Here is a 13,001-nt window from a genome sequence, read left to right on the forward strand (position 1 = left end):
GAACTGTATCGTTCTGCCGAGTGCTCTGGCCATTTACTATTTGCGCAACAGTAACAGTATATGTTTCATACACTGTAATAGCAAGCACAGGCCACTTAAAAGTGCTTTCGAATATTCATAACTCGTAAAGATCCTCAATTAATCCATGCTCTCCTTTATGGTAGAACACGCAGGATTTTCCTGTTAAAATCAATGTAATAATAATTATGAGGCATGCCATTATTTCAACCTGATTAAACCCCAACAACCCATGTGAGGAGAAGAAAGGAATCTGTCATCCATGTGCGTCAAGGGGTGAGATCCTTTTACTCTGCCAACATCACGCGGCACGTTTTTGAGCCAATGCATTATTACCTGTACAAAGATACTGCAGGAAAGGTCATAATTTAAATGCAGACTTTCCCCAGAGAAATAAAATGCAATTGTTTGTTAAAGGCTTAAATATTTAAAACTCTGCACACAAATTAATCAGGAAAGGCCAGATCTGATGTGCGTAGAATGTATTAGTTTATTTCTCTTCATTGATAGACCAAATCCACCCTCTTTGAATCTACCACGCAGAAACAATTGATGAACAATTGAGACAACAAATATTGGGGCGGCACAGAGGTAGAGTTATTGCTGTACAGCACCAGAGACCCAGGTTCGATCCTGACTGCAGGTGCTGTCTGTACAGGGTTTGCACGTTCTCCCTGTGACTGCGTGTTTTTTTCTCTGGGCGTTCCAGTTTCCTCCCGCACTCCAAAGACATGCAGGTTTGTAGGTTAAGAGCCTTCTATAAATTGTTCCTAGGGTGTAAGGTAGAACTAGTGTACAGGTGATCGCTGGTTGGTGCGACTCGGAGGGCTGAAGGCCCTATTTCCACACTGTATTTCTGAACTAAACTAAACTAAACTAAACCTGACACAGGGATCTACAGATGCTGGAATCTGGAGCAAAACACAGTGCTGGGGAACTCAGCAGGTCAGGCAACATCTATGGAGGGAATGCACAGATGACATTTTGTGTCGGAAACCTTCTTCCATCCTGAGATGCTTCAGCACTTTGTGTTTTGCTGAAACAATTATTAATCTTTGGGTCTTCATCAACATCTACCTTCAAGAGGTTAATTTGGATTACGACTATCCCCACAGCGCCATTCACTGCAGATGTGAGTTGCTAATGCCACATCTTACAATAAAAACTATTATAATGGAACAAGGAATGAAACACACAGGGGGGATTTTCTTGATTAGTTAACGTCACCAGTTAAGTACTGTTTAACCAGGCATGAAATTGCAGCCCAGAGTATCTTTAATATATTTTCCAAAATGTCAAGCTGACATATCTTTCAACATGCATTCAGAATCTCATGATGCCATTGATTTTCCTTCATATTTTGAATATATTAAAAAATAAAAAGCATAAATTATTGTCAGCAATGTTGTTACAAGTACAACGTACTTTTATCTGTCTTATTTTAACAAAGATCATAGAGTCATAGATTCATACAGCATGGAAATGGGCTTCAGCCCACCTTGCCCACACCGGCCAACATGTCCCAGCTACACTAGTCCACCCTGCAAGCATTTGGCCCATATCCCTCTAAACCTATTCTATCCATGTACCTGTATAAATGTTTCTTAAACATTGTGATCATACTTTCCTCAACTACCTCCTCCGGCAGCATGTTCCATACAATCTTTTTGTGAAAAGGTTTCCCCTTACCATCTTTCCCCACTCACCTTAAACGTATTGTATGTCCTCTGGTTTTCGATTCCTCTACTCTGTGTGTCCACCCAGTCTATTCCTCTCATGATTTTGTACACTTCTATTCTCCTGCACTCCAAGCCTGCTCAACCTCTCCCTATAGCGCAGGCCCTCGAGTCCTGGCAACATCCCCGTGAAAAAAGGAATATTCTGGAGTACGACTGCATTGGCACATGCTGGGGTGGATTTTACTTCGGAGTCACGTGAGTGACTACGTGAAGAACCCCGCCACGACGCATGCGTGTCATATCGCTTTCACGCTTGCGAGTCGACAGGCGGGGGGGGAGCGTTCCCCCGCAGCGGTAAGTTTGAAACCGCGACCTGCAGGTAAGAAATTTACTCTGCGGTAGTTTTGTTCCCCGCGCTGTTTTTTCACAGGGGTGGGGAAGCTGGACACAATAGTGTCCACAAGTGCTGCAAGTAAAGTTGGCTGGGGAGGACCGAGAAGTTGCGGGAGCCAGCAGCAGCTGAAGGCACAAGCCCCGTAAGGGATCAGCTGTGCCGACTTTTGGTCCCGTGCCGGCCAGAACACCACGGCCGGGCGGGAGACTATTCAAATGGGGCCGTCGACTTTTGGACAAGTCAAAAACGGCAGGAGACGGGGTGGAACGACGTTCCCCCGTAGCGACAATTTAAACCTGGACCTGCAGGTAAGAGCTGCGGTCTTTTTGTGTTTTACCATGCTGATTACAGGTGGAGAAACCAACGGGCTGCGACAAAGCTGGTGGGCTAGATGGGATCAGCTGTGCCCGATGTCGCCTCCGCACCGGCCAGATCCACTCCACGGAAGGGCAGTAAGAACAAAGCTGGAGAGGGAGGACCGCGGAGCAGCGGGCAGCCAGCAGCAGCCAGCGGCACTCGGATCACCGATAGTGGGATCAGCTGTGCCCGATGTCGCCTCCGCACCGGCCAGATCCACGCAGCCGGGCGGAAAGGCTAGACACAAAACAAACAAGGTCGTGGACTCAGAGGAGTCCGACTTTGAACAACCGCGGGCGGCCAGCGCCCGAGAGCGCTGGAGCCGGATGGAGCGATGTATGGAGCTTTGCTCCAACGTGACAGACTCCGGGAGATGGAGTCGGATCACTGTGGGCCCTATGATAAACCCACAGCAGTACCTCTTGAAGGGCTGCACAGTGCTTCTACCTCATCAGAGGGGAGCACTGCGGGTCAGTTCTGGGCTGACCTGGAAGAGGGGTCCGCAGAAGGAAAGACAAGTGTGCAAGGGGTGCAGGAACAAGATAACCTACTGGAACCCACTACAGCCAAAGACAGCACCATACGCACCCACCAGCAGAACTGGTGAAAGCTCGAAGGCCCGGTACTGAAAACATGAGTCTTTTTTTAGGCCATGGGCCAGGCCGGCCTTCTTGGAAGATGCGGGGACCTCCAACGCCAACCAAACCGAAAATCCAGACACCAGCGCAACAACAGCAGTGAAGAACCTACAAAAAGAAGTAAACCTGCTACTGGTAACTATGGAGGTAGGTGGGTCTGGTTCCCTACAAAATACAGGGAGCATGGAGGTTGGGTGGAAATTACACTCTTTTCTGATAAAGAAAAATCAAAAGCGCAAGCTGAACTGGAGCGGCTTTACATAAAAGGTGTAATTGAGAAAACTCAACACGAACCATTTGAATTCGTGTCCAATATATTTATCAAAAACAAAAAAGATGGTGGTTGTCGCATCATCATAGATCTGACAAAATGGATACCTTTGTTACTGCTAAACAATTAATTTCCAAAGGTTACTTCATGGCCAGCATCGATTTAAAAGATGCTTACTATTCAGTGCCTATACGAGGTGACCACAGATGTTACTTAAAATTCAACTGGATGGGACAACTATGGCAGTATAAAGCACTGCCAAATGGCTTATCATCAGCCCCAGGCTGTTCACAAAAATTTTGAAACCAGCCCTAGCGTTTCTACGGAAACGTAAATACATAGTCATGGCATATTTAGATGACATACTCATTATGGGCAAAACTTTGGAGTTGGCCAAACAAACTGTAACAGCCACAAAACAGTTATTTGAAAAACTGGGATTTATTATCCATCCAGTTAAATCTAAACTAACGCCTTCCACTACTATGGACTATTTGGGGGTTTCACCATTGACTCAGTTCACATGTCGGTGACTCTGCCTAAGTGAAAGGCTAGAGATTTAATAGAGGCTTGCAATAACCTCATTGACATCAGCAAACTATCCATCAAATTGGTAGCAAAAGTAATTGGCAAATGGTGGCTGCCTTTCCAGCCACACAATTTAGACCTCTACATTACCTAAACTTACAGAGAGCAAAAATACAAGCACTCTAAATTAATGCAGGTCACTTTGACAGACCTATGAAACTACCAATCAAGCTAAAATGGAACTAAAATGGTGGATAGATAACATCTGGCTTTGTTCCAATCCAATCATTGTCAGTAACCCTTCCATGGTACTACAAACTGATGCCAGTGCACTTGGGTGGGGAGCCACCAATACCATCACCAGCTGTGGAGGTAGATGGACTGCTCAGGAGGCATCATTATTACTCACACTGGGCATAAACTACCTGGAAATGTTGGGTGCATTACATGGCCTAAAGTCATATTGTACTGGGTCATATCACCAGCATGTTAGACTACAGATAGACAATACCACCTTGGTAGCATACATTAACCACATGGGTGGAAACAAATCGACATCATGTGACAATCTGGCTAATACAATTTGGCAATGGTGTATCCAGAGAGATATTTGGATATCAGCCACTTACCTACCAGGAAGACTAAATTTAGTGGCAGACACCAGGTCACGCAAAGTTAATGAAAACACCGAATGGATGTTGAATAAAAAAGTATTTGCTGATATTACAGCAAAATATGGAACACCAGATATCGATCTATTCGCATCCAGACTTAACCACCAGTTATCAAATTATGTTTCATGGGAACCAGACCCTGGGGCAGCAGCAACAGATGCATTTTCGCTGCATTGGGGGGGGGGGGGGGAATTGTTTATTTACGCATTCCCTCCTTTCTGCCTCATCAGTCGGGTATTAAGGAAAATACAACAAGACTCTGCGTCTGGTATTGGTAGTACCCGATTGGCCTACTCAACCATGGTTCCCAGTGGTATTAAACATGGTATTAGAACCATGTATCACCATCCCACATAGACCAGATTTATTGCTACATCCTGTAACAAGGGATAGCCACCCATGCCATAAACATTTGAACTTATTAATTTGTAGAGTTATAAAAACACCTCTACTACAACTGGGACTGACGGACCGAACAGTGAACATGATCTCGGCGGCCCAAAGACAGTCAACCAAAAAACAGTATCTGGTCTATATCAGGAAGTGGGCGATGCACTGCCATAAAAACAACATCACCTACAGAGACATGAACATCCCGTCTGTTCTGCAATATCTGGCAGGCCTCCACTATGATGAGGGGCTCAGTTACAGTGCCATCAACTGCGCCAGAAGTGCCCTATCGACTTACCTATGGCAGGGGACAAAGCGTTACTCTGTTGGGACTCACCTACTGGTATCAAAACTTATGAGGGGAATTTTTAATACTAATCCCCCAAGAACCAGGTACTCCCAAATATGGGATGTAATTATTATCCTGAAGATGCTCAGGAATTGGTCTCCAGCAACAGCTCTGTCCCTACACAGACTGACATTAAAAACAGTCATGCTAATGGCATTGGCCACGGCACAGAGGGTACAGTCACTGCATAAACTAAGACTGGACAACATGACTTCCTCAACAGAAAATATTACGTTTCATATCTATGAGTTAGTAAGCAGAACAGACAGGGATCAGCGGGCCTCAATATACAATTTAGGTCATACCCAACAGATGACTGTCTGTGTATAGTAAGACATCTGTTGTTATACATGGAGAAAACGAAAATCCTAAGAGGCAATGAGAAGGCACTTTTTGGTCAGCCACTAGCAACCACACAAAAGAGTGACGGTCCGGACCATCTCAAGATGGCTGAAACAGGTGCTAACACAGGCTGGGGTGGATACTAATATTTTAAATCTCATTCCACCAGGGCTGCAGCTACATCGGCAGCGATACAGTTGGATGTCCCAATAGACCAAATCCTCAAGGCAGCAGGATGGTCTGGGGGAAAAAACATTCCAATTATTTTACAATTAACCAGTAATGAAACCTGGAACGTTTGCAGAAACAATTTTAAGTTCTGTAAATTAATTTAAACCCATAAAAAGGGGTTATAAATTTGTGTTAATAAATTTTATGATTTCAATGTCAAATTCATGTCCAAATTATGTTAACACAATTCCTCCTACAGTCTTCATGACGTGATGCATGGACTCGTTTCCACGGCATGAAATCACAGAGCTTTAAAATCTTCACGTAGTCACTCACGTGACTCCGAAGTAAAATAGTAAGATTAAACGAGAACTTACCAGTTTGAAGTTTGATCTGTATTTTATGAGGAGTTACGATGAGGGATTACGTGCCCTCCGCTCCCACCCTTGATCATATACTTAACTGGTATCTCTTCTCTAATCTTACTATGTTTAGTCATTACAGTTATCTGTGATTTCACACCGCTGCTTTGAAGAATGACACGCATGCGTCGTGGCGGGGTTCTTCATGTAATCCCTCATCGTAATTCCTCATAAAATACAGATCAAACTTCAAACTGGTAAGTTCTCGTTTAATCTTACTATTAATCCCCAGCACCTGACAGGATCTATCCCAGGACATTAAAGGGCCTGTCCCACTTGGGCAACCTAATCCGCGAGCTCTGGCGAGTTTGCCCTCGACTCATACTCGCAGCATGGTCGGCATGAGGTCCTAAGAGGTCTTCGTAACTCTCCTTCATGCTCGAGAGTGGTCACTGCGTACTCGAGGCCTCAGCTAGGTCGCGGCGTTTTTTTCAAATGTTAAAAAAGTGCCCGCGAGTAAAAAAAGGTCGCAATGGAATAAATCAATACTTTTTTTACCAATAGGTTTAGTCATAGTAGGTTGTAGTAGGTCGGCATGTTAGTCGAAGGTAGTCGAAGGTAGTCATAGATAGTCTTCATCATAGTCGAAGGGAGGTCGAAGGGAGGTCGACCAACAGAGGTCACGGCGTTGGGGGACCAAGATACCGGCCAGCAAAGTCGGCCTTGGAAGTCGGCGATGGGAACGGATCGGCCGACTCTGGCCGGGCGGGAGTTCCGGAGCCCCGGCCGCAGGCGGCAAATTCAACCTGGCGATCGGCCGCGGAAGTCCCGATGAGTTTGAGATTGGCTGCCTCATCTGCCCTGGGGGCCACGTTTTCTGGGGGACATCCGGTGGTGGGGGACGGGGGAGGGGGGGGTTTAGTCCGGATTCATGGGGGAGCCAGACCACCAGTTGCCAGAAACTCAGTGTTAGATCTGGAAATGGTAACTCCAAAGACAAATAACACGGTGACAGCAGTGGGTGAGAGAGGGATGTGGGATTTCAGAGAGATGGTTGTGTTGGAGACATTAGTCTGGTCCAATCCTCCTCTCAGACAGATGTATGGATCTCTCGCATCTATTTTGCTATGTCTTCCCTGATATTTATCTCTCAAATATTTATCTCTCAACGTTCAGTTTTCTCATTGCTGACTGCTGGATTTTGTAGTGTGTAAATTGTGAGCACTGTTTCCACAGATTACGACATGTCAAAAAATATCACATTACCTGTAAGTACATTGGGATGCCAGAGGTTATGAAAGGCACTACACAAATGCCATAACACGATAATACAGTCTCCAAAAAGCTTAGCATCAAGATCAAATCAGTAGCATAACTGGGAGCATGAATCCACAGCAATCTGTTTTACTTTTCTTTAAGGAAGTGTGGAAATTATGTTACACAATCCACAAATTCTCCACAGAGTTCCTGCCAAGAAATTTTATTTTATTTTTTTGACTGAAATACTCTCCTGATAGTTCCTCGACACTCAATTGGATTTCAGGTAATGACGTTCACATTAGGTACACACAGGGCATTCAGTTAATTAGCTAGCTACCAATACATTTGGTTTTGTTTTTCAAATACCCATAGCTATGGATTAACCACAGTTCATGGCGGTTATACTTCTTAACAGGATAACCCCACTAAATCCTTTCTGCTTCAGAATATCCTTTGTCTTTTTCACCCCAAGCCTCTTGGCTCAGACTACTGACATTCTCATTTCCCTCTCAACTTCGCAGTGAACACGTAGACATATATGACACAGAGGAGCTCTCCCCATCTATCAAGCCCACACTGACTGGGAGAACTGTTCGGATTAATGGACAGAAGGCTGTAGAGGCCAAGTCAGTGGATATTTATAAGGCAGAGATAGATAGATAGATACTTGATTAGTACAGGTGCCAGTGGTTATGGCGAGATGGTGGGTGAATGGGGTTAGGAGGGAGAGATAGATCAGCCATGATTGAATGGCGGAGTAGACTTGATGGGCCGAATGGCCTAATTCTACTCCAAGTCCTTATGACCTTATGACCACAACCCTCCATTATCCCGAAAAGTTAAGCGTGGAGCCCTCTTCGCATCTATTTCTTCTTTACTCTCATTTCTTATCCATTTCTAAGCCCTCTTCCGGTCTATTTTTTGTTGACAAGTTCTCATCCAAAGCTTTGCACGGCCAGATTATAGAAACTGAATTATTTTTACCCGCTGCATGCAAAATCTATATTTCCTTCGTTTCTAACAAGGCGGCACAGTGGCACAACAATAGAATTGTTGCCTTACAGCACCAGAGACACGGGTGCAATCGTGACTATGGGTGCTGTCTGTACGGAGTTTGTACGTTCTCCCAGTGACCGCATGGGTTTTCTCCGGGTGCTCCGGTTTCCTCTCACATCCCAAAGACATGCCGGTTTGTAGATGAATTAGCTTTTGTAAATTATATCTACCGCGTAGGTTAGAAATAGTGTGCGGGTGATCGCTGGTCGGTGTCGACTCAGCGGGTCGAAGGGCCTGTTTCCATGCTGAATCTCTAAACTAAACTAAACTAAAACAAAGGAGGTCATTGTGCCATTGAGTTCAATACCAGCTCTCAGAACAGTCCTGTTCCCCCAGCTCGCACAGTAATCCTGTTCCCAGTAATCTGTTTCTACCAGATTCCACCATCCACTTACAGGCTACAGGCAATTTACGTAGATGAGTTAACTTCCAACCCACAGCCTTTGGGATCTGGGAGGAAATCACAGAGAAAATGTGCAAACTCCACACAGACAGCACCTGAGGTCTGGATTGAGCCTGCGTCACTACAACTCTTGCCCCAGCCTGCTTACCCTTAGCTAGGCAATTACTGACCCAGTCCATTGGAAGATGACTAAAAGGAACACTCTCAAGTTATATGCCAAATTAAATCTTCATCACCTTCACTTACCAAAGCAATCGTAAGTTCATAAGTCATTGGAGCAGTCTTGTTCCCCCAGCAGACCATTCGGCCCATCGAGTCTACTTTGCCATTCAATCATGGCAGATCATCTTTCCCTCTCAATCCCTTTCTCCTGTCTTCTCCACATAACCCTTGACACCTTTAGCAATCAAGTATCTGTTAATCTCTGCATTAAAAATCTGTTAATCTCTGCATTAAAAATACCCGATGCCCCCCCATTCACCCACCATCTGACCCGATGCCTTGGCCTCCACAGCAATGAATTCCCCTCAAACTAATTTCCATAATTCCTACCTCTGAGCCAGAAACTTTGGTGTTAACAGCATTCTTCCATTTCAGTCGAACACAAAATGCTGGAGTAATTCAGCAGGCCAGGCAGCATCACTGGAGGACGTGGGGAGGTGGCATTTCTAATCTGATTGGTGGACTCTGCTTCGCTTCTGAAGAAGGGTCCTGACCCGAAACGTCCTGCAGGGATGCTGCCTGACCCACTGAGTGGTTCAAGCACTTTGTATTCCCTGCAAGAGTCCAGCATGTGGAGTTCTTTGTGTCCCTATTCTTCCACTTCCGACTGCCTGACATCCTCTCTCCATTATGAATGTTACGTTAGATTGGAGTAGTACTGATCCATGCCAGAAACAACATTAATGGACTTCTTTATCCGCAATAGAAAGTTTGGAGGTCCTGAAGCAGCAGAAAATCTCCCAAAGATATGTGCCTTCTGGACGTTCCACATCATGTGTTGTATCCACCTCTGTACTATTTCCAAATACTTTTTCTCACACATGAGATTATAAAAACAATCGCTCACCTCCCGCCATTCTTTGCTGCCAATCCCTTGGATGTAAAGCACAACAACTGCAAGAGAGAAAGATAAAGAGTTAGAGGTGATTGTGAAGTGAGCAACATAAAAGTCAGCTGAAACATTGCCAATTATAGAAGGCTTTTTATGCCACAGGAAGAAAGGGACACATGTTAGGCATAGGGTCAATAAAGTACATTGACTTTATTCACAACAGAAATAATTTGATGCACCCAAGCAACACAAAACACCGCAGCTTCCTCCACTTAATGGCTGCTCAAATGTCCAGGGATCTAGATCTTGCCGAGGAATGTTTGCATCAACTGTTCACTGAGCTAAATGATTATGTCAGTTCTCCAGAGCTGCCACAAGCCTCCTTGTGGAAGGAGTGAGGGGCTCTTGCGTGATCTTCTTTGCTTTGAAGCATGTAATACCTTCCAAAGGCACTGATGAGAAGGAAGAACACATTGAAGCAGTCAAGTTGTGACAACGTTTTTCCCCAAAAGGGAAGCGGTGTCCACCAGTCAGATTAGGAGACATGTTCAAGAAGGAACTGCAGATGCTGGAAAATCGAAGGTAGACAAAATTGCTGGAGAAACTCAGCGGGTGCGGCAGCATCTATGGAACGAAGGAAATAGGCAACGTTTCGGGCCGAAACCCTTCTTCAGTCTGAAGAAGGGTTTCGGCCCGAAACGTTGCCTATTTCCTTCGCCCGGTCTAGATTAGGAGACATGATCTGCAAAGGAGGAATTGCCCAAAAGATCTTACCCACACTCCTACCTCTTCCATCCTTCACAGCCTTAAGTTAAAATTCTGCCCCCTTTACTATGCAAACCTCTGCATACTCAGCAGTACTGCCATTGCAGAATTCAATTGGACTACACTGTTCATCACACTGGTTTTTGTTTGGTTTTAATTTATTTATTATTGTCACTTGTGCCGTGGTACAGTCAAGAGCTTTTCTGTTGCGTGCTATCCAGTCAGTGAAAAGACTATACATAATTACAATCAAGCCGTACAGATACAGGATGAAGGGAATAATGTTCAGTGCAAGATAAAGTCCAGTAAAGTCCAATTAAAACAGTCCAAGGGTCTCTAATGAGATTGATGTCGGGGCTGTTCTCTAGTTAATGATAGGATGGTTCTGTCTTAAGACCTTAAGATCTTTGTTTATATAATTCTCCAAAATTCCCTTCTAGACTGATGGATTCTTCCAGTAGCATGTACCAACAACCAATCTCACTCCAAATTATTGATATCATGTTCTTATTATCATACTCTTCTGCCTGAAGGAGGGTCCCGACCAAAACATCGCCTCTCTGTGTTCTCCAGAGATGCGCTACCTGAAGAAGGGTTTCAACCCGAAACGTTGCCTATTTCCTTCGCTCCATATATGCTGCCTCACCCGCTGAGTTTCTCCAGCATTTTAGTCCACCTTCGATTTTCCAGCATCTGCAGTTCCTTCTTAAACATGCAACCTGACCCGCGGCGTTACTCCAGCACTTTGTGTTTGATGCTCAAGATCTGCAGCCTCTGCTATTCCATGTGTTTTCTATTTGGAGTTGGCGATTCCTTCGCAGTTGCATCAAGAAAGGAAAGAGCAACAAGCAATGAAATATCTTGTATGTGGGGGTCATTTAGCAACATCCCCTTCATGGCGGGTGCTTTATCTGCCAGTGGCTGAAATATGTTGCACTCTCAAATGGTTATGAATATTAAATGTGTGGATAAATAGATGCAAAGATAATTCAGATCTCCCATGTGTTTTTCCAGTGGGGAAGGGCTAACAGCTAAGCAAAAAGTCAGCAATTATTCCTGACCCATAGGAGTAGGAAATAAATTTGACTAACGTTACGTCCTTTTAAAGATGCTGAGGTTATGGCATTGAATGTCACTCGTTTCCTTTTGCATTTTGCTTCGTGACATGTCAGTTAATGCTGACTACACAATGGTGCTGTTTTTTTATTTTATTCCTGACCTTTTCATAATAGGTGATAGCTGACAACACTTTGTAACAAGCCAGTTTGTTTAGTTCTGACAATAATTGTGGAACTTCCATCCTTATTTTCAACTCATGATTGCTAAGAAATCCTCCAGCTTTTCTAAAGAAAGGCGTGAACAAGGGATGTACTATTTAACCAGTTTTATCTGTGTCAAAGAATCAAATGTTTTATTGGTAAGCTATTAGGGAAAATACTCTCAGTTTTTTTATAATTGTAGAAACTCTGCATTGACAACCAAGTTAGATTTCTGAAAAGTATAAGTACAAGACTGTGTGCATAACTACATGTTCTAGGAGCATAGTTAGGTCATTCGGCCCATCAAGTCTACTCTGTCATACAATCATGGCTGATCTATCTTTCCCTCTCAACCCCATTCTAATGCCTTCTCCCCGTTATCCCTGACACCCATAGTAAACAATGTGTGTGGTTGCAGTGCAAGTGCGTGTTTGTGCATAAGAATGTAGGAAATATCTGCAATTGCATGTGTGGTCTGAGGAAGGGTCTCATTTGAAAGCATTTGATAAGATCCCACATAGGAGATTAGTGGGCAAAATTAGGGCACATGGTATTGGGGTTAGAGTGCTGACATGGATAGAGAAGTGGTTGGCTGACAGGAAACAAAGAGTAAGGATTAACGGGTCCCTTTCAGAATGGCAGGCAGTGACTAGTGGGGTACCGCAAGCCTCGGTGCTGGGACTGCAGCTATTTACAATATACATCAATGATTTAGATGAAGGGATTCAAGTAACATTAGCAAATTTGCAGATGACACAAAGCTAGGTGGCAGTGTGAACTGTGAGGAGGATGCTATGAGGATGCAGGGTGACTTGGACAGGTTGGGGGAGTGGGCAGATGCATGGCAGTTGAAGTTTAATGTGGATGAATGTGAGGTTATCCACTTTGGTAGCAAAAACAGGAAGGCAGATTACTATCTAAATGGTGTCAAGTTGGGAAATGGGGAAGTACAATGGGATCTGGGGGCCCTTGTACATCAGTCTATGAAAGTAAGCATGCAGGTACAGCAGGCAGTGAAGAAAGCGAATGGC

General features: G+C 44.4%; 1 protein-coding gene across 2 annotated transcripts in view; it reads right to left on the reverse strand.

Annotated features, from left to right (window-relative positions):
- cpne9 (copine family member 9) overlaps positions 1–13,001 on the reverse strand; it is a 385,757-nt gene that overhangs the window by 305,155 nt on the left and 67,601 nt on the right. For both annotated transcript variants that reach the window (XM_033037106.1, XM_033037105.1), the window contains exon 4: positions 9,962–10,008. In XM_033037106.1, coding sequence (XP_032892997.1) covers positions 9,962–10,008 — 47 coding nt within the window. The remainder of the gene's footprint in view (positions 1–9,961; positions 10,009–13,001) is intronic.

Source organism: Amblyraja radiata, chromosome 18 (assembly GCF_010909765.2).
Source record: "Amblyraja radiata isolate CabotCenter1 chromosome 18, sAmbRad1.1.pri, whole genome shotgun sequence".
In the NCBI taxonomy this organism is placed as follows: Eukaryota; Metazoa; Chordata; class Chondrichthyes; order Rajiformes; family Rajidae; genus Amblyraja; species Amblyraja radiata.